A 21,166-nucleotide genomic window follows, 5' to 3' on the forward strand; every position below is an offset into this window, starting at 1 on the left:
GTATTATATATGGGGGTGATCGGCCTGAGCAAATATTTTAACCATTTTCAGTTTGACCATAAAGATCCTAGTCGACAGCACAGTGCTGAGGTTGTGCGGAGCTGCTTCCTGTGCCGGCCTTGTCACCTCCCTCGCCCACACCCATCCTATGCGCGCGCACCCACTGGCGAGAGCACTGCAGCCCCACGTGCCAAGTGAAGAAAAAAGGCTGGGATCCGATGCTCAGGGGATTACATACACATGCGTAAAAAAGTAAAAAAGTGGGGTGACTACATGGTATGGGAATGGGGAAAAGAAGGGTGGACAGAGCAATGCACAGGTGAGCATATGGACTAGCCAGACACCAGCCCCCCCAAAACAAACAGAGCAAGAAAGGAACGAAAACCCCATAAAGACAGTAATCACGCGTTGCCGTGCAGTATGCCTCAAGTAAGCTGATTGGACCCCCCCCCCCCCCTCAACTAGTAAAGCATGCCCAACGAACAGTGTACAAAACGCCTACCCAAATACGACATCTCTAACATCGAAAGAAAATCCACGTGCACGCGATTTTGCACACCAGAACTTACAACCGTCTCCGGGCTACAAATTCGGTGAAAGCCAAGATATGGGACAGCCCTGACAAGTATTATATATGGGTAGGCACTTCACCCCATTTTTTGAAATCGCGTTTTTTCCAGGTTTATCATCGGTAATCGATGGTGGTGGGTATCACAAGGTCACACAGAAAATTTTATTGAAATCCACAGTGATACCACTCAGATATGAAGGGTTGAAGATAGGCAGTTGCATAAGGCGAAACCAATACAATTTGTGGCACCAACAGCATCTCCGAAGTATCATCAGTGGATATAGTCACAAAACATCAGAGTGTTTTTTTCAAGCACACATCACTCACTTACACCAACAACCCTGTATGGATCGAAACAATACAGATCAAAGTTCAGAATAGGCAAGAATACGGCAATTGTGACCGCAATCACTATAGCAACTCCATAGCAACCCATAGCAACGCCATAGTAACCCATAGTAACAGCTTCAGTTTGCTGTGAAATGAACTGATAACGACATACTGGCAGGCTCCTGCGGGTACTAAAGCGTAAGAGCTATAAAGACATTCTTCTGGCACAAAAACAACAGAGAACTTCCTCGTTGTACGCCGTACACCGCAACGTGGAGGGTAAGTACGCGCGCGTGCGCGCGCGCGAATTACTGCACAGGACATTCGTGCCCACAGTCATGCCATCTCAAGTGATTCCAAGTTGGCAAGAAGTTCCTCAGGACCTCTGTTGGTAGCTTCTTTCCCTGGTGTGATATCTGCCTCCCTCTCCTTCAACTGCTCCATGCAGCAATCATGAATTGCCTGCTGGTGAGCTTTGAAATTTTGGCGAAGCGTGCCTGGCTGCGTATATCAAAGCATCCCCTCATCAGAGGGTTTCTCCAGCTGCCACTGTGCCTTTTGATTGTTCGTAAACATCAGTAGGCCTTTCAGCGCAACCGTGCCAAAACTTGGCTTTCAGTACGCTTTGAGAATTCGCCCAGGTAGGACGACGCATCGTCGTTCTCCTCCGCCTAAAGCGCATACTTCTCAGTGCCTACGTACATAATGTCTCCTTGCGCAGCGATGCGCAAGCCCTGGCAAACAAGAACTCTACTGTTTCCGAATGGAAAGACGACGCTGAAGACGATAAGCAGCGTTTCAAACGCGAGCAAACAACAGTTCTTTGTGAAAAAACTCTTTGCTGGTAACGTACGTGATCTACAACTCGCAAAAATGTACGCACTATGACGTATGCGGGATCTACTGAAAGCTGAACGTCAGAGCAACACGATGCGCCCAACTATCAGCCCGTACAACGAAGCATAGCGCGTACCTGTACAGTTTTGCGCATGCACTTGACTGGTGCCACGCAAGTACGCACTCTCACCTTAGCAAATTTTGACAGGTCCTGTCACGTGACTGAAGTGCCTAATATGGGGGTGATCGGCCTGAGCAAATATTTTTTAAAACCATTTTCAGTTTGACCATAAAGATCCTAGTCGACAGCACAGTGCTGAGGTTGCGCAGAGCTGCTTCCTGTGCCGGCCTTGTCACCTCCCTCGCCCACACCCATCCTATGCGCGCGCGCACACACTGGCGAGAGCACTGCAGCCCCACGTGCCAAGTGAAGAAAAAAGGCTGGGATCCGATGCTCAGGGGATTACATACACATGCGTAAAAAAGTAAAAAAGTGGGGCGACTACATGGTATGGGAATGGGGAAAAGAAGGGTGGACAGAGCAATGCACAGGTGAGCATATGGACTAGCCAGACACCAGCCTCCCAAAACAAACAGAGCAAGAAAGGAACGAAAACCCCATAAAGACAGTAATCACGCGTTGCCGTGCAGTATGCCTCAAGTAAGCTGATTGCACCCCCCCCCCCCCCCCCCCTCAACTAGTAAAGCATGCCCAACGAACAGTGTACAAAACGCCTATCCAAATACGACATCTCTAACATCGAAAGAAAATCCACGTGCACGCGATTTTGCACACCAGAACTTACAACCGTCTCCGGGCTACAAATTCGGTGAAAGCCAAGATATGGGACAGCCCTGACACGTATTATATATGGGGGTGATCGGCCTGAGCAAATATTTTAACCATTTTCAGTCTGACCATAAAGACAGTAATACGAGGATGGGGGGCACACGTTTTTCATCCATATTAGGACTCATGTCTTTGGTGACTTTGCCAGCTGCAACTCCATTTTAAACACGGTGGACGCTCCGGGGGCTCCAGATATGGGTGAAGTTTTGCACACGATCGCACGTTGATCGCACAAGGCCTATCTTATACCAAGATGGTACCATACAATACCATGTGTGCAGCTCTGCATCTATGCTGCGTAAAAATCATTCCCGCGGCGGAGTTTTTTTGTTTGTTGAAGTCATGAATCATAGAAAACCTGACATCATACCAAACCAAACAACAGTCCAGTGAATTATAAAGTTCAGTCTATTGCGCTTTTTCAAGGTTGGACTTTTTGGGATCACGTGCGAGAATTTTTTTGAATCGCTGGTGAACAGGCAAAGTTCAGTTTGTACGGGAATGGATGCATGAAGGTGAATGAAGCACTTGGATGGAGCTCAACTTGATGTCCGACACTCGTGTTGAGTCAGAGCCGCTACCCGGAAGCACTTCCATGGCTTGGGCAACAAGGAACAAGTTTCAGAACCGCTCCAAGCGCTGGTGCAGACGAACCTGTCACATGTTGTACATTTTTCAATGCGTTTTCACATGCGACCTGTTGGTCTGCATGCCTGGCCGGCTACCTGTCCGCTTACTTTAAACTTCCCCTTGCCTCTTTCACTACTACACAAACGAGATCCCAAACTGCAAAGTGACACAACAAGCTGTTCCTCCTCACCTCCCTCAGCAACTGATTGATGTCTTTCCCCTTGCCTCTTTTTGCTACCACACAAACGAGATCCCAAACTGCAAAGTGACACAACAAGCTGTTCCTCCTCACCTCCCTCAGCAACTGATTGATGTCTTTCCCCTTGCCTCTTTTTGCTACCACACAAACGAGATCCCAAACTGCAAAGTGACACAACAAGCTGTTCCTCCTCACCTCCCTCAGCAACTGATCGATGTCTTTCCCCTGCCTCTTTCGCTACCACACAAACGAGATCCCAAACGGCAAAGTGACACAAGAAGTTGTTCTTCCTTACCTCCCTCAGCGACTGGCTGATGGCGAAGATCTGTGCCATCGATGGACTCGAGGGTCGTTGAGCCGCTGCCGACAGAGCCAGTCTGCGACACGGAGTCCACGCTGGTGGACGCCTGTTGGCGGGTGCGCGATTTGAAGGCAAAGCGCTTGCGCGGTATGATCTGTCCCTGCAGCGCGTGCACTTCCGCTTGGATGTCACTGACATCCTGCACAGCCGCAAGACAACAAAGCCATAGCACAAACACTCTCAACAATGCGGACAGAGATTATGTACAATACCGTAGTGTCCTGCATTAAAGCTCTGTCTCGTATAGAAGCCGGTTTTGAATACAAGCCTGATTTTCAAGATGCACTGTCGGCACATAAGCCTGGCTTTAGTGACACCACAAAGAGTGTCTGCAACAGTGGCCTCACGTATCGTTAGGACAATTCTGCAACCATACAGCTACCCCCACAGTCACCACAGATTTCGCATGCGCCACGGGAACGGGAAGGAGGATGAAGGGATTCTTCGTGTTGTGTTCCCGTCACGTAGAGCAGAACATCTCGAATATCAGGAGTACACACACCCCGAGTGGTATGCAGGCCTTGAAAGGTGTGACCAGAGAGCATGTACTGGGAGTCAACAAAATAATATTCGGCGCGTACTTATTTTCGGCTATTTTCGGCCAGGTCACGCTCGGCCTAAAATTTGTTGCGGCCGAATTTTTGGAGTCAGCAACAGCACAGGTCGAAGATTTGATGCGGCCGAAATTTTGTTTTGCAAGGTTCAGTGTGACAGTGTATACGGGCAGCAGTAGTACAGGCCGAAAATTTGATGCGGCCGAAATGGGTTTTAGCCCTGGGAGGCCGAGGTTTGAATGGGCCGAAAGTTTGTACACTTACAGTACATGGTGTGTGCATGATTTCTTTTTGCTCGCGCCCGAAAACATGTGTATTTCGTAGAAGTCCGCGGGCACAGATCCATACACGCGGGGGGAATCTCCAAGTTTCAACTACCTCCGAAGTTCGGAGAGCTTGCGGAGCTTCAGAGAATCTCCAAACATTCGAAGAGGATACAAGAATGTTTGTTCTGGCTCTCGCAGATTACCGGACTTTTCCGAGAGGATACACAAATGTACGTGACCACAGTCTTGATCAATGAAATCCAGCCGCGCCACTCAAGTTTGCGCCTTGCACCATTTCGCAGCCTAGTGTTCGCAGGTCTAGGGCTGTGCAATGCCCGGCGCGTACCTGAGTGAAGCGATTGGATTTCATCGAGCAGTACTGCAGTACCCTTATACATCAGAGAGATGGGGGGGGGGGGGGAGGGGGACGGCAGCACCATTTTTTCGCACACCATTCTTAGTCTCTTACCTACCCCCATCAGCAAGCCCACACACTGACCTTCTGTGCTTGTCGCAAGTCAAACTTGGACAGGTAGCCAGCGGCTGATGAGACGAGCTTCTGCAGCTCCTGGCACAGTCGCAGCAGCTGGTCAAAGTACTCGGTCGCGTTGGCCTCCGACACGCTGCTCGCGTTGTTGAGCTTCGACAAAATGTCTGCAGCGGGAGAAAATAATCACACACACAGAGCACGGATCCTGATGCGTTGTGTTATCTGCAATCTCATTGGTGCCCTCTTTTCTGATGTGTGCCCCCCCCCCTCCCCGTTGAAAACTTTAAGAACCATGACAACCTAAATTGAATCTAGAGAAAACCTTGTGATGGCCCCATGGCTGCTCTGGACTTTCTAATAAACGTGTGCACGGCGCTGGTGCTACTTGTACTAAAATACAAAACCATGAAAATCTGTTATGAATAAAATAATCTGCGCACTCATACTTCAAACACACAAGGCAAGGTAGGTAGGTAAATAATACTAAATATTATACAATATAACCTAGCAAGATAATGTGGTGTGGTGACGGCAAAAAAAGTGTAGAAAAGAAAAACATGGATAAACATGAAAATCTGGTCATTGGTATTCCTACTACAGTCCATTTCAAAACGGTAGACGCGTACCTAGGCAAAAACCGTTATGCCAGCATCTATACCACATAAAATCTGTGATCACTTTGTGCATAAATTTTTCCAAATTGGGCGTCTGTTATCCAATCGTTTAGAGACTAATTTAGAGAGTAATTGTGGAGCGGTCCTGAGCAATATTCCGAAAACTATTCTCAAAAAGTTCCAGCCAAATTTGAAATATTTCAAAAACCCTACGCGTCTATAGTTTCGAAATGGACTGTAGAGTCTGCACAGTATAAATGTATTGTTATCCCTGGGTCTAAAGTTCACGAGCACAGTTCCGTACAGTAAAGCCTGTCAAGGCGACCACCTGTTAAAGGCGACCACATGAACCAGGACCCAGGGATGTTATTTCCAGTCAATTGACCCTGGATAAGGAGACCACCTGGTAACAGAAACCACGTTTTCAAGGTCCCTTGAGCGGTCGTCTTAGACAGGTTTCACTGTATCATGGAATTTGGCGAGGCCGTAGATCTGCGTGACGTCATGACAGGACTCATATCAAATCTGTCCCCTGTAAATAAATAATAAAATAAATTTCACGGTTCGCGTGAGACTCGGCTGGAAGCCGAGTTTTCCGCATCCGCCGTGGGAACGCCACCACCCTCTAGGATCAAAGGCGCAGATGCAGCGCCTGAACGGTGGGAGGTGAGTAGATCAGACCCACCACCAAGTGGTCAAAGACCGAAATCCCATTAGCTGCATCCTGTAAACTCCGCAGCAAACGATTGAAAATTCTGCGCCGAAAAACAGCGAATTCTGCGGCAATTCTGTGAATCATTCAATATTCTGCGGCAATTCTGTGGCAATTCTGCAAGGCAAGCCAAGGGGTTTGAGATTGAAAATGAACGTTTTTCCACACACACACACCACACCACATCCTCCGGCATGCACTGGCTGCTGGTAACCACCTAAGAGAATGAAGAGCTAGGAGAATGAGAAAGAGAAGAAAGACGTGTGTGACCATAATCGTCGGGAATTCAACCCGCAACCTCTCGATTGGAAATCGACTGCCCATACCATACCCCCCCCCCCCCCCCACACACACACACATACACACACACACACTGTGACACACATACACACACACACACACACGCACGCACGCACGCACAGACACACACACGCACACACACACCTCAGACCTCAGACATGCCCATCGCGGAAGCGATGATAGCGAACAGCTATGTTAGACATAGCAACTTGTGCTGGGATTACACCATTCAACAGCTTGCAAGGCTGATGAATTGACCGCCACTATTTTTAGTCTGGTATCCACCACACAGCTGTTTTGAAGTGACTTTTTCTGGCCAGTGAATCCCTATTTTTCATTTTTCCATTTCCCACATACACACACACACACACACACACACACACACACACACTACTATGTACATCTGCCACAAAATGGCCACGTCGCTCCCAGAAGCGGGAGACAACAGCGAGAAAGGAAAAGAAACAAGGAGAGTAATTGAGGTGAAAGGGGACCGTTCTACACATAGCTAGTGTTTCTGTCTTCGGTGGCGGGTGAGGTCCTGCGGGCACATACACGCACACATACACACACACACACACACACACACACACACACACACACACACACACACACACACACACACACACACACACACACACACATAACATACCCACCTTGCTTGGCGTCACCGAAGTCAACAGAAAACTTGGAAGTGGCAGCAGTCAGAGGGCTCTCCTGTCTTCGCTGCGCCCTCTCCAGAGCCTCTGCATCCCTGGCAGCAAAGTGCATTGCGAGCTTGTGATTCATCGCCATGGCTGAATCGCAACTAGATAGCAGAGTATTCCCCGCAACCAAACAAGCAGAAAAGTCCAATTCTTCTCCAAACGTCTAAAAGAAATTTCGAAACAAGTCAAAATCAAACTCACTCGGATGCGACACAGCTGCTGTGCTGTGTAGTCTTTCTATGCTCAACCAGGCAACCACGGCAACGAGCCAACGACGTCACGTGAAAAACGCATGCGTTACTCATGCTTTCTTTTGGATTCGCTGGATTACGTCATCTCCCCGCGCAAAACCAACGAGTGTTACAAAAACAGACAAGCGGAAATTCTAATCGCGCTTTGAAAAAATATGAGATTCTTTCACCCTTCACCTACTTACAAGCGGTTTACCATGGTTTACCTTCCGAGGATGGTGTTTCGAAAGCCAAACCTCTAGTTCGCGCATGCGCATATGCTTGTTTTTTCATAAAAGGGGATGAATCGTCGCTGCGGTGCCGCGCGGCCCGCGATCCTATCCCATTCAAACACTCAACGGGCATGCACGCGCTTGGCGTGCAGAGGACACGTCGTTCAGTTGCGATCAGATCATTGATGATCTGTCCCATACATGACCTGCTTCTGTGCATGATGTAGACAACGCGCGCGTGTGACTGTGCATGTGAACATGGTGAATCCAAGCACCCAGCTTGCTTACTTCTGCAAAGCACATGAAGCAAACGGTGACCTTTTTCTTCTCTTCACTTTCTAAAAAGCACCACACTGAGTACTTGTTGTGACTGTTCACTGGATCATCTCCATCATGGCAGCGTACTTGGAAAGGGTCAATGCCTTCCTTGATTCGGAAAATCCCGTAACGGAGCAGATGAACAAGATCACGGAAAAGACTGGAGTCAAGAAACAGCATCAATTTTTTGGTGAGTTGATCATGCAAAAATCAAACCAACTGAAAGGAAGAGAGACCTAGATAAGAGAGAGAAAGTCTATTCATCTACTATCGGTTGTCCGTCTTCTGCTGTTTGTTGGTAGCTTTCGTCGGCGTTATTCTGCTGTGGTTTATCTTCGGCTATGGTGCCTCACTTCTGTGCTCTGTGATTGGCTTCATTTACCCTGCATATCGCTCGTAAGTACTCCTAGATCCTGTAGAGCAGATATGTTGTGGCCATGTGGATGTAAGGATTGGGCGAAATGCTCCTGTGTCTCTCCCTGAACTTCCGCGTTACCTCAAGCGTCCTGGGGCTGGGGAAGGGAGCGGAGAACTTGTATAGCAGGCGCATAGGCTGCATACACGTGGCCCAGTGATGCAGATGGCCATGAAATTCTGTTGTGTTCGCCGAAAACAGTCGTTTGGTTTGTGGAAATGTTCAACGCCTCACGTACCGTATGTTTTCTTTTCCGTTTCGTATTTCGTTCATCGTGCACTCTTTTTTTGCCTTCGTCTGGGCCACATGTAATTGCAACACTGGTTCGTTGAGTCGCTCTTACTATTCTTCGTGCGTCACACTGCCTCGCTCCGCGCCCTGCACCTGCAAGTGTTGGAGGAGAAGCTGCGTAGCATTTTGCAGCTTATTGATGACCTCAGTGTCCTTGAACGGGACCCTTGCCCCACAGTTCATCTACAAATGGTCCACTTGTGCGGCTGGCACGCGTTTGAAGGAACGATCCCACGCTCTCCTGCGCTGCTTCTGGCTGCGCTGATCTAAATCTTATCTGGGTGCTGGAATGTTTGGGGTTCAGCTTCCTAAATCCGATAACTGACAGCGAAATTGAAAGGTGGAACAATTTTTGTTGCATTACAAATTGCTCACTACGGGATTGTATGGCAGGTACATGCAGTGAGTCAAACAGTCCCCATTCAGCCCCATTCGTACTCTTTGTGTTGCGCAATGTTTTTCGTTGGTGCCTCTCAGTTCTGTATCAGACTGTAATCCCTTGGTACACGTACTGTGGTGCTTCAGTATAAAGTACTAGTACCCTGGATATGATGTACAGTGCGTATCGGTTATAGTGTGGGTCGTGTAAAAGAATATACTGCCTAAAAGAATGAACTCTCATATTTTCATAATCATAACATCCTGATGATGCCTGATGATCGTAGTAATACGTGAAACTCAGAGTTGTAACAAAGCTTCCAAACTCTCTCTTGTGTAATCATAACATCAAGAGTCCATAAACAAGAGTATGCAACTGTGATCTCTATCCTATGGGCCAGATGCTCGGCGGGCTGCCTACATTACATCATTCAGCTGCAGTCTGCGCACTGCGGAAAATCAAACACTGCACTTGCCCTCTGGTTTGAAATGAACTTTCGTAGGGAACTGGAGAGTTCGCGCGCTATAATTTGGAGATCGCGTAGGTACTGGAACGAATCGAGCGAAAACGGATGGGCTCGTACGAAGCGACTGCGGATAAAACGACAATTCGCGAATGACGACGGAATTTCCGTGCCCAGAGCAAAGTCCCATCTAACTGTAATACATACACCGTATATTCTCTATTATAATCGCAGGTTTCCATTACTAGCACAGTCTCTAATACTAGCGCACTGTGAGCACGTTTGAAACATTATAAGCACGGTCTTGGTGAAAATCAATGCTGCATGCATAATATCTAGCATGTACTTCTTCTTGCTCTGTATGGATGTATTGGTTGAAAAATATACCGGTAAGCACGGGGTAGAGAGGTGTTGAAAAAATATAAGCATGGCGCTTATAATAGGGAATATACGGTAATGAGACTTTGGACATAAGAACACTTTGCGAATAAGGACACTTTTCTGATGCCCCGCGGAGTGTCGTTATACGAAAAGTTGACTGTAACCACACTCCATCATGGTGCAAATGCCGGCGAAAGCGCACAGAGATACACATAGCGATGGCAGCCGAAGCAGTGGAGGCGGGGCAAGAGCAGCTAAAGCGACCAAGGGTCTATATACTGTAAACTGCCTAAAGCGGGATTCACAGAAACTTTTTTGCGATGCGATGGGCGATGCGACGCGATTTCCGACGGAGGCGTTCCTATGCGAACTCGCGAAATACCATTCACAGAAGAAGTCAGCGATGCGACGACGATTTGCAGATTTGGCGCGAATTTCAATGCAGGAGAGTATGTCACCATGGTATTCGCGCGGTTTGGTGCAACTTGTACAAATTTACAGGCAACTCTTGAACCTTTGTACAACTTTGCTGTAGAAAAGGTCAAAATCGTATGCCAAATCGCTTGTCGCATCGCAAGAGTCGCTCAAATATTTCCGCTCAAATTCGAGTTTTTTCGCTCAAGCAGTACAGTGCTTTAGAGCCCGGGCATCCTTTTCTAGTCAGTTGGCCTCAGATTTAGAAGTACCTCGTCTTGGAGTTGTGAGTTGTGTCCTCGCCTCAACCTTCATTGCAATGACCTAGGTGTACACCAGCTATAAATGCTTGCACGAATTTTATTCCCGTAGCGATGTAGAAGACGGTACAAAGAGTAGCAAGACGTTACAAACCGTAGCGTCTGGCACTAGCCAGGCTCCTGTGCGCTTTATTTCGTTTGTGGGGTGCGTCCGTCATGACGTGACAGGGCGAGCGCAAAGAGCCGACAGGGCCGGGGCGCCAGGCACGCCTGGTGTTCCACCAGCTCAGTTCGCTCTGTAAAATGATTCATGATGATGGCAAGCACAGCGAAGGATCCTGATCTAACTCTCTTGTTTCCCTTTGAGTTACGTCAAACTGAAGTTTCACTGTACGTACACATACTGAGGGCTCTCCAAAGTTGTGTGTTATGACTTTCAGGGCCATCCCGGGTTACCGATTGTTGTTGTTTTTTTTTGTAGCGAAAAGTTTAGTATTTTCAGTCGCCACCCGCCCTGTTTGCCGGCAAAACAAAACTTCCCATGGCAACATAATTTATTGATTTCGAACTTCCTGGATGTTCTCCTTAGGCACTTCATACTTACTATTTTCGAAACCAGACTCCCCCAACCCATTGCCACTCGCAATAGAACATTCTGTAGTGGGTTTGGGCACAGCAGGGCGAGAGAGAGAGAGAGAGGGATGGGGAATTCTTATGTATTGCGTCGATGGATGGCGTGAAGGCTGGTGGCGAGTGTTCATTTCTAGTAATTTACTATGCTGACTGGCAGTGATGTACAGTGAAACCTGTCTAAGGCGACCCCTCAAGGGACAAGAAAAAGTGGTCGCCGTGGCCAGGTGGTCTTCTTAACCAGGTACAGTGGGTCACGTGACCATATCCACATGTGATACATCATTTCGATCGGTGCATCACAGTGCACACACACCTATGCTACTCTAGCACGACTCATGTGCCTGGGGTCCGCAGACCTGTCAAATGTCGTGCATGCACCATGTACATGTACATCTACACTTCCTGCACTGATGTGTAGATCTACCATGCCTGGTGCACCATGCAATGCATACATTTACACGGTTAGCACTGTGCAACGCGGTCGCGGGTGGGTGGTCGCCGGTCGCGTTGAGCGAGTGGTCGTCTTATCCGAGGTGTTTTGAATGTGAAGGCGTCCGTGACAAGGAAAAGTGGTCGCCATATCCGGGTGGTCGCCATTACAGGTTTTACTGTAGTAGTAGTAACTATTGCTGGTGCTCTTGCTGTGCTCTGTTGCTGACTAGACTAAAGGCATTGGAATCAAAGGAAGCCGATGACGACCGCATCTGCCTGGTCTACTGGGTGATCTATGCATTCTTCAGCGTCATTGAGTTCTTCTCCGACATCTTCCTCGGATGGATTCCATTCTACTACCTCCTCAAGGTGGGTACCGGCCGTATCAGCTCTGTGCCTCCCCCTCATGTCTCTGCTGCTTCCTTGTCTACTTTTTACGTGGCCTGCTCAACTGTGCACAGTCACAATACCAACTTTAGGCACTTTGCAGCACGCCTCATATTATTATGTTGTCTAGTTATTAAATGTGTAAATGAAGGCAGCTTTTGCTTGTCTGAGTAACTAGCCAGCTCCACTCTGCTTTCTAATTCGGTTACTCGTATGTTGCTGTTGCGAAGAGCATTTGCACTCTGATCCCCGAAGAAGCTTACTAGATGATTTGCTTGTTCTTGGGTGGAGTTGTTGTTGTTTCTGGCCTTACTGTCTGTTGTGCTGCGGTGCGCCTTCCTAGTCTTTATCATTTGCTTGTTCTTGGGTGGAGATGTTGTTTGTTTCTGGCTTTGCTGTCTGTTGTGCTGCAGTGCGCCTTCCTAGTCTGGTGCATGGTGCCTGGGCCAGCCAACGGTTCTCTTCTCCTCTACGAGAAGGTGCTCCGTCCAGTCTTCCTCAAGCACGAGAAGCAGATTGACCAGGTGCGTTATACATGTGTGTGTGTGTATCTTACTAGAGAGAGAGGGGGGGGGGGGTGCAGTTACCTGAGACCACTTTCTTCTGATCTTATTTGCTACCATTGCCAGAAGGGGGTGTGACTCTTCGATATGTAGGCCTTGCATGTCTTGCTGGCGTTCTTTTGGGTGTTTCTTCCGCTCATGGCTTTGTTTGTGTCTGTAGTATTGTATCTAGTTCTAACGCAGCCCCTTCTCACCCCTATTCAGGGCAGAGACGAATCAGTCTTGGAAGCTATGGCCAACGATGTATACGAAGGCCCTTCGGTGTTTGAATGCCGTTTGCTTGTGGTTCCTATTTTCCTTGTTTCACGAAATGACTGTGTGTGTACATGTGTTTTCTTTGTTCTAGGTTGCCAACAAGGCTCTATCCAGTGCCAAGGAGGTCTCAGCTGAGGCTTCAAACATTGCAACATCCGCTGCTGACCAAGGTATGTGACTCTGTGTGTGTGTGTGTGCGTGTGCTGTTGAATGGTGCAATCCCAGCACAAGCTGCTATGGCTTCTGCTGTAGCATCGCTATCATCGCCTCCAGCGATGGGCGTCCAATGGTGTGTGTGTGTGTGTGTGTGGCCAGAAAAGCCACTTCAATCAGCTGTGTGGTGGATACCAGGCTAAAATTAGTGGCGGTCAATTCATCAGCCTTGCAAGCTGTTGAATGGTGTAATCCCAGCACTAGTGGCTATGTCTAGCATAGCTGTTCGCTATCATCGCTTCCGCGATGGGCATCTCTGAGTGTGTGTGCACTTTGTTGGACTGCCTCGTCTCTCCGGTCATGGAGTATGTGCCTTGTTGCTTGGGTGGTTAGCGGTATTTGAGGCTGCCCACGTCTTGGTTTTCCAAGGCAGCTCCTGTCTTGCTTTCAGGGTTACATCGACCCAAACTGCATCAGCCCCTTCTAATTTCGTTCATCTCGCAGTACATCAATAGCAGAATATTAGAGTGTATTAGAGCGTATTTGGAGATGACTAGATGAATGGCGAGCCCAGCTTCTGATCTATTAAAAGCTGAGTTTTCTTTGAATGAGTGCTATATTTAGACGATCTTTGATTTTCTGAAATCCTTGGAAGGCCTAGTACGAAGAGAACGACACTGTATTCTGCTTGCCCCTGATGCACTACAATGCGCACTCGTGCTTGTAATGGAACCGGGATGGATAGGGCCTGGAAGGCACATTGCCTAGATACTGTAATTTCACAAATTTTCGGTGTACTTTTATTTTCGGTACTTTCGGAGCATCTGTTTCAGACCTAAAATTTCAATACACCGAACAAACACTAACACACATAATCCAGTATGGAACTGCTTCTCTGTACCTAAAATTTCTGTTCACCTAACCTGACCTTTTGTCCTCATACCGAAAATATTGAGCACCTAAAATTTCTGAAATTAGGGGCCGTCCGTAAATATCGAACGTTTTTCACCAAACGAATTATTTTAGTTTAGACACAACCCCTCCCTCCCCCTCGGAACGTAAAAAAATGTTGACATACATGCATAATACAACGGCCATGTACATGAATCAATGTTTTCTGAAGCGAAATTGGTCAACCTCCTCCCACCCCATAACGAAATTATTTCGTTTTGTGAAAAAAGTTCGATATTTATGGACAACCCCTTAGAGTACATGCTGGCACCAGGATTATTTAGCTAGCTGGGCATCTAGTTAGGTTAAATACTGTAAATATACAAAATTTCGGCGCTGCAAAATTTCGGCACTTCACAATTTTTGACATTTCGGCGGCGATTTATTTTCGGCGTGGGTAGAGGGCATGGTATAGTGCGACAGATGCTGTGAAAAATTTCATCGGCGTTTTAATTTAGGCATTTTGGGTCGGTGCCGAATATAGCTGAAATTAAATAGCTGCCGAAAATTTGTATATTTACAGTAAACTGCTTTGTGTTCTAACCTGATCACATTGGATTGCCCACGTACTCATGTTACTCATGTGTGTTGTGTACGCTGTTTTGCTGTTTGTCCTTTCGCTTGCTTGCTTACAGTCACCGAGTATGCCGTCCAGGAGGGCCTTCGCCACGTCAAGGAGAAGGGCATCACTGCCGCCTCGGAGCAGTAAGTTGAGAGAGCAGCAGCGATTGTGTTCCGTTGGGTGCCTGTTGACCCGTTCCTACCGTATTGCGGACGTCCGTCATCGTCGTGTTCTGCTGCCAACGCGTGCCTGACTTGGGTGGCCCTGCCGCTCAACCAGAATTAGCCGCGTCTAATGTGCGTTGTGTGTTTGCGAGTAGGCGAGTGCGACATGCATAGTATCGTTATTTTTTTATCTTCCCGCTCATTGTTTGTTGCTGCTGCTGCTGGTTATACTGCATGCACGCTCGGAACACGAGACGGTGCCCGTTTACCGCCCGCACGTAGAGGTCTTCAACGGTAGTGCTAGTAGGTAACCGGAAGCCAGTGACATGTAGTGTCGGCCTAGTTTCTCTGTGCTGTCCGAAGTTGGCTGGACACCTGCTGATGCTGTACATGTGTGTCTGTGACTGTCGTTAGCTGTGTCTGTCCGACTCCATTTCTATCTACTTGGTCGTGTGTGTGTCTGCACTACCAGGTCCTTCTCCTCTTCTGTTTGAGTTTCTATTTTTGGTTGATGTGCTCGTGTGTGTATAGTGGCCGCTGGCTTCCTTTCTTGTTTTTAGTTCTTTACCTACCGTATCACCTTTTACTCAGCTAACATCTCTAACCCATTTTTCAATCCATTTGTGTACTATTCGATTAGTGGCCAATTTTTTTTGATCAATGGACAGTGCAGTGTGCAATTTCATGCGGATCACGGAACTATCCGGCCTGGCTGGCATTTGCCATGGGTGACAAGTAGTGTGCGGGGTTTAAGCTGGTCCCGGTGCAAGTGACACATGCATGCTGTTAGTCGATGTTGCGTTGGCACCTCTGTCCCGCGGCCCGCACATCTCCTCACTGCTCTCCTCCCTGCATAGCCCTTATGAAGTATCCAGACTGAGTGAGATAGCCTCGCATCATGTGCTGTCTCTGTTTCGAGCAGTTTGTGGTGTAGATACACACGTACTCAATGCATGGCATGCCACGTCGAAGAGATTGATGAAAATGTGAGAATTCCATTATTTCAAGGGATACGATCAAGGAGTCAAAGACTCCCTGATGCACGCGCTTCTACTGGTATCGTTTTGTTGAAAAGCTCATAGTCATACTCCACTAGTATAGTACAGGCCACAGCAGTTTGGATGCTGTTAGAAGTTAGTTAGTTGGGTAGAGACTACTAGAGAGTACTACTGTCGAGGTACAGGAATGTGCCACGTGACGGAAAAGGAACAAGCTACCGATACATGAATAATGCCTCTTCGTGCTGATACAAAACAAACTGCATGCAAGACCAAGGACTGCACAGGCTACAACACTTGGTCGGCCAGCGACCACACACCGTAATGTCGCGTATAAAAGCCGAGCTTATTCCTGCAGAAGCCGATGTCAGTGCTAGGCTTCTATTCGAACCAAGCATCTCGTACACATTAGTGCGAGACAGAACCATTTCTTTCCAGTCGCTGGGCGTACTGGTACAGTTACAGGCACAATGGCCGCCTGTAACTGTACCCACCACACATCTGCACTGTGCTACACAAGAATCTAGTGAGTTGACAGCCGTAGTAATACAGTCAGCGCGCAATGGCCATATAACATCCGTGTTAAATGCATTGCCAGCCATTGCTAGTATTAAAATAAAGCACACACGCACAATAGCACAAATAAACAAAACAAAAAAACCGGGGCAATTTACAATCGGGGAGCAAGCACCCCAGGGTGGGGGCAAAATAGAAATAGAATAATTAAAAGAAATCTAGGCAAGGAACAATTGCAAATCAGCAGGGAAAAATGGAGACGGCTACCTAATTTGGTGCACGAGGAAATCTTTGGCACCATAATCATTTTTCTGTCCCACATCGAGCTCCCGGGAAAAGTAGGAGATGCAACGCACTACCGGAGTACGGAGCTCTCCAAGAAAAAAACTGTAAAAAATACAACTACGTCCACCAGGAATCAATCACGCACGCACACGCAAACACTCGCATTCTCACGCACGCACGCACACACACACTCACATACTACGGTTGAGACAGGCGGCGGAAAGAGCCGGAGAGTCTAGAATCGGAGGAGGCGTTGCTGTTGTTGTTGTTGTTGTCGCCGCCGCCAGGCCAGGCTGATGGGGGGTAATGCTCTAGTCTTCAAGGCGGCGGAATGCCTCGGACATGGACTCGTGCAGGTCGGCAAAGTCCTTCTTGATCTTGACCTCGCCGTCCTTCTGCGGGTCCTTGAACTTCATGCTACTGAGCTGGTACATGATGTCGCCGAGGCTGTCGCGGATCCCTGACCAGGTGATCTTGTTGTCGGACTGAGCCGTGCTCTCGACGGAGTGGCGCGCCATGTCGTAGAAGGCACACACGTTGCTCAGCATGCCCACCGTCTTGTAGAAGGGGCAGTAGCGGTCGTACGGCGTGTAGCCGTTCTGCTGCAGGAAGTCGTCCTTGATGAGCTTGGCCACCTCCAACGTGATCTTGTCCGTCTCGGCCAGCGACGACTTACCGACGAGCTGCACAATTTCTGACAAGTCCTCTTCCTCCTGCAGGATCTGCTTGACCTGTGAGCAAGAATGGAGCAGAGCAACAGAAATGGCACAAAAGACAAAGTAAGCTCGGAGTGGAGTTTGGAGTCAAGCCCGATCAAAATAGCGTACATATAAGCATGTACACGCCGACACCGACACATACACAGATAGCGGCACAGGTATTTGATTGAATCGCAAAGGAATGCCGATGCGGCACAGATTTCGAGCTGAAGCCCACGAATTACATAGAACGTTCAACAGTTAGTATGCACAAGAGATTGGCACAAAACTGGCAGAGAAAACCGAGACACTCCACAGCCGAACACTAAGCTCGAGAGCGGATCGATTCCGGGAACCAATGGCCTTCCAACCATCGATGCTATTTTATTCGTATTCGCCTGATCTCCGCATCAGTAGTGCAGTGATAGGTCTACAAGGAACGGCATTGGACTGCCTTCAGATGGAATCAAGATGCAAACTATGGCCATGGTTGCCGAAGGTCAGACCAAAGCACACTTTCAGAGGTCCAAACCCATTTTAGTGCCAGTCAGTGTGCCAAAGATGGATGGATAGATAGAGAAAGCACTCTCATATCAAAGCCTTCAGTGCTTCTTGCGGGCGTACTTTGGCCCGGATTTCATTGGCTCTATTGTACAATACATGTACAATCAATGATATGATCATACAAGTACAAAACCCACCACCTCGACGAAGAGAATGTAATTGTCGGGTTTATCAGGAGGAAGCTGCAGCTTCCCATGGAGGGGTAATGGCAGCAGCCAGTAAGAGTGAAACCTCTATAAAACGCATCCTGAATAGAGTCAGACCTCGCTTACCAGGAAGAAAATCGTTGGTTACCGATTCACAGAATATGTCATGCATACATACAGTACGTGTGTTCGATTATCCGGTTCCCTCTCCTATCTGGATATTTTTGTGGAAAACGGACGTGTGCGGTGTAATAAGCGAAGTCTGACTGTATAAATAGATAAATGGGCTAGAAATAGAGTACAGCTGTGTTCAGTGAAATCCGACATAAAGTCCAAATCTGGTGCCCTGGACCAGTTCCACTGTGCATGTAAACGTTCAGTCGCATTCGTACCACTTCCAGGACGCCGAGGGCCATGCAAGTTGAGGGCGGCAAATATGCACTTCCGGTTGGATTTCACTGAGCACAACGTACATGTACTGCAAAGTACTATCCACGAGGACTCTATCACACCATTCCTGCCACTTGACTGGGAACTTACACGACCTCGGCTACAAAGTACAGATTTTTTTATGGCACCTGGAGGTACATTATACTGAAGTTACACTGTATGTGCTGACCAATGTAGCAAAGAGGATGTTGTATGAGTGACAGAGTAAGGCAATGGTTTGTTTTTTGCACATGCACACGCGTCAAGGTAGCACGAGTACAAGACACAAGAACGTGCTCGTGAGCACTTGCATACAAACAGGAACAGTCTAGACAACACCCGGGATGTTTCTGGACTCCGTACGGATCTTGCATGATTTGTGTGATGATGCATTGCGCAAGACAACCCGGGAGAATGATGACTCAGGATGAACAACCCAATCACGCACAGGAGCACACTCATGATAGCACCTGAGTCTGCACAAAGCCATGACTAACCTTGGTTCTGAGTGGCACAAACTCCGTGTAGTTCTTCTCATAGAAGTCGTCCAACGCCTGCATGTACTTAGAGTAGGAGATGAGCCAGTTGATGGAGGGGAAATGCTTACGTTGTGCAAGCTTCTTGTCAAGACCCCAGAACACCTGAAGCGGAAAAAAGATGGGCAGCAAAGCAAGACAAGAGACTTTTCATGATCACGAACCAGCGGAAAGATGGCCAGCACAGGGCCAGCCGATAAATTGTCAGTTGGATTGGACTAGCACGGGGTGATTCCAAACCTAAACACCTCGTCAAAGATACTGTGTTCGCCAAACACCACCTTCCAACACCTGGTGTATCGAAAAAAAAACTGTTGCCACTTTGCTGATCAGGCATGAGAGAAACTTAGCAGTTGGCTCCGATACAAAATATAAATACAGTACCTAGCACAATCGGAATACGTTCATCTGGGAAGAAACATGACGAATGCAGAGTTCCAACGTTCACAGGATATCGCATGGCTACCATGTTACAAAAAAGCTGTGTATTTTCAACCAACAACCACATTAAAACACGCACACACACGCAACACGTGTACGGCGCCGTGCAGAGAAACAGGCATGCAGCATGCAAGCACACTTGACACACACACACACCCGCACGGGTAGCATACCTCACCGACACGAGCCCCACACACAGCAACACAACTCGCAGAGCGGCGTGCTTACCTGGACGATGTTGAGCGTGGCGGAGGTGACGGGATCGGAGAAGTCACCACCGGGCGGTGAGACAGCACCGACGATACTAACACTACCCTCACGCGACGGACTACCTAAGCAACTAACACGACCAGCACGCTCGTAGAAGGAGGCGAGACGAGCGCCGAGGTAGGCTGGGTAGCCAGAGTCGGCCGGCATTTCGGCGAGACGACCGGAGATTTCACGCAGGGCCTCGGCCCATCGCGACGTCGAGTCGGCCATCATACTGACGTTGACACCCATGTCGCGGAAGTACTCGGCTAGCGTGATACCGGTGTAGATGGAGGCCTCACGGGCGGCTACGGGCATGTTGGAGGTGTTGGCGACCAGCGCGGTACGCTTCATGATCGACTCCGTCTTGCCGCCGATTTCCACCTCCAGCTCGGGGAAGTCGCGCAGTACTTCGCTCATCTCGTTGCCGCGCTCGCCACAGCCCACGTAGATGATGACGTCGGAGTTGGAGAACTTGGACAGGGACTGCGAGATGACAGTCTTGCCGCAGCCGAAAGCCCCGGGGATGGCCGTGGTACCGCCCTGGACGCACGGGAACAAAGCGTCCAGCACGCGCTGCCCGGTCAGGAGAGGGTGGTTGGCGGCAAGCTTGTCGGCGACGGGACGCTCCTTACGCACGGGCCAAACCTGGTACATCTTGTACTTGGTCGTCTGGCCGTCAAACTCCAGCGCAAGGATCTCCTCGTCGATGGTGTAATTGCCTGGCGGTGCAATGAACGATACGGTTCCCTTGGCTTCTGGGTGCAGCATGACACGATGCTTCACCAAGTTGTTCTCGTGCACTTCACCATAAATGTCACCACCGGTCAAATGGGATCCGACGCTGACCGTGGGCTTGAACTCCCATCGGTTCGTCCTGCTCAGGGCTGCAGTGTTCACACCGCGCGGAATGTAGATGCTCTGTGTAATGTCACAGATATCCTTCAGGGGACGCTGGATTCCGTCGAAAATGCTGCCCATAATTCCAGGGCCGAGCTCCACCGACAATGGCTTGCCAGTTCTGAGCACGGGATCTCCCACAGTGACACCTGACGTCTCCTCGTATACCTGGATGGTGGCCATGTCGCCTTCCAGCTTGATGATTTCACCAACCAGCTCCTGATGGCCCACACGGACCAGCTCGTACATGCTGGCTCCGCTCATCCTTTCCGCCGTCACGACGGGTCCAGAAACGCCATGGACGTAGCCATACTCCGATTCCTTCTCTGTATCTCTGATGCTCATCATCTTGAAGGCTAAAAGACTAAAGACAGAGGTCTACTGACGAAGAACTGAAGAGAGCACTCTCCAAACAACTGCACAAATTCAACAGTCCAAAGGGCTGCTTTGTACGGCACAACCAGCTATCCCTGCAGCTACTTTTGCTGGCTCTCGACAG

General features: G+C 48.7%; 3 protein-coding genes across 3 annotated transcripts in view; 1 reads left to right on the forward strand and 2 right to left on the reverse strand.

Annotated features, from left to right (window-relative positions):
• LOC135819719 (tubulin-specific chaperone C-like) overlaps positions 1–7,625 on the reverse strand; it is a 14,844-nt gene extending 7,219 nt beyond the window's left edge. Inside the window, exons 1-3 of the mRNA XM_065332974.1 lie at positions 7,371–7,625; positions 5,098–5,252; positions 3,713–3,917 (exon numbers count right to left, since the gene is read on the reverse strand). Coding sequence (XP_065189046.1) covers positions 3,713–3,917; positions 5,098–5,252; positions 7,371–7,509 — 499 coding nt within the window. The 5' untranslated portion in view covers positions 7,510–7,625. The remainder of the gene's footprint in view (positions 1–3,712; positions 3,918–5,097; positions 5,253–7,370) is intronic.
• A 541-nt stretch (positions 7,626–8,166) lies between these two features.
• Positions 8,167–15,604, forward strand: LOC135819720 (receptor expression-enhancing protein 5-like). Its single transcript, XM_065332975.1, has 6 exons — positions 8,167–8,392; positions 8,505–8,598; positions 12,101–12,239; positions 12,671–12,781; positions 13,167–13,245; positions 14,815–15,604. Exons 1-6 carry the CDS (start codon positions 8,278–8,280, stop codon positions 14,886–14,888), a joined length of 612 nt encoding a protein of 203 aa, XP_065189047.1. The 5' UTR covers positions 8,167–8,277; the 3' UTR covers positions 14,889–15,604.
• Positions 15,605–16,425: 821 nt separating this feature from the next.
• On the reverse strand, positions 16,426–21,166 carry LOC135819723 (V-type proton ATPase catalytic subunit A-like). The gene is made up of 3 exons (XM_065332977.1): positions 19,747–21,166; positions 19,039–19,182; positions 16,426–17,435 (listed from the first exon to the last, which is right to left on the reverse strand). The coding sequence occupies exons 1-3, from the start codon at positions 21,013–21,015 to the stop codon at positions 17,016–17,018; spliced, it is 1,833 nt and encodes a 610-aa protein (XP_065189049.1). The 5' UTR covers positions 21,016–21,166; the 3' UTR covers positions 16,426–17,015.

Source organism: Sycon ciliatum, chromosome 6 (assembly GCF_964019385.1).
Source record: "Sycon ciliatum chromosome 6, ocSycCili1.1, whole genome shotgun sequence".
Classification (NCBI taxonomy): Eukaryota; Metazoa; Porifera; class Calcarea; order Leucosolenida; family Sycettidae; genus Sycon; species Sycon ciliatum.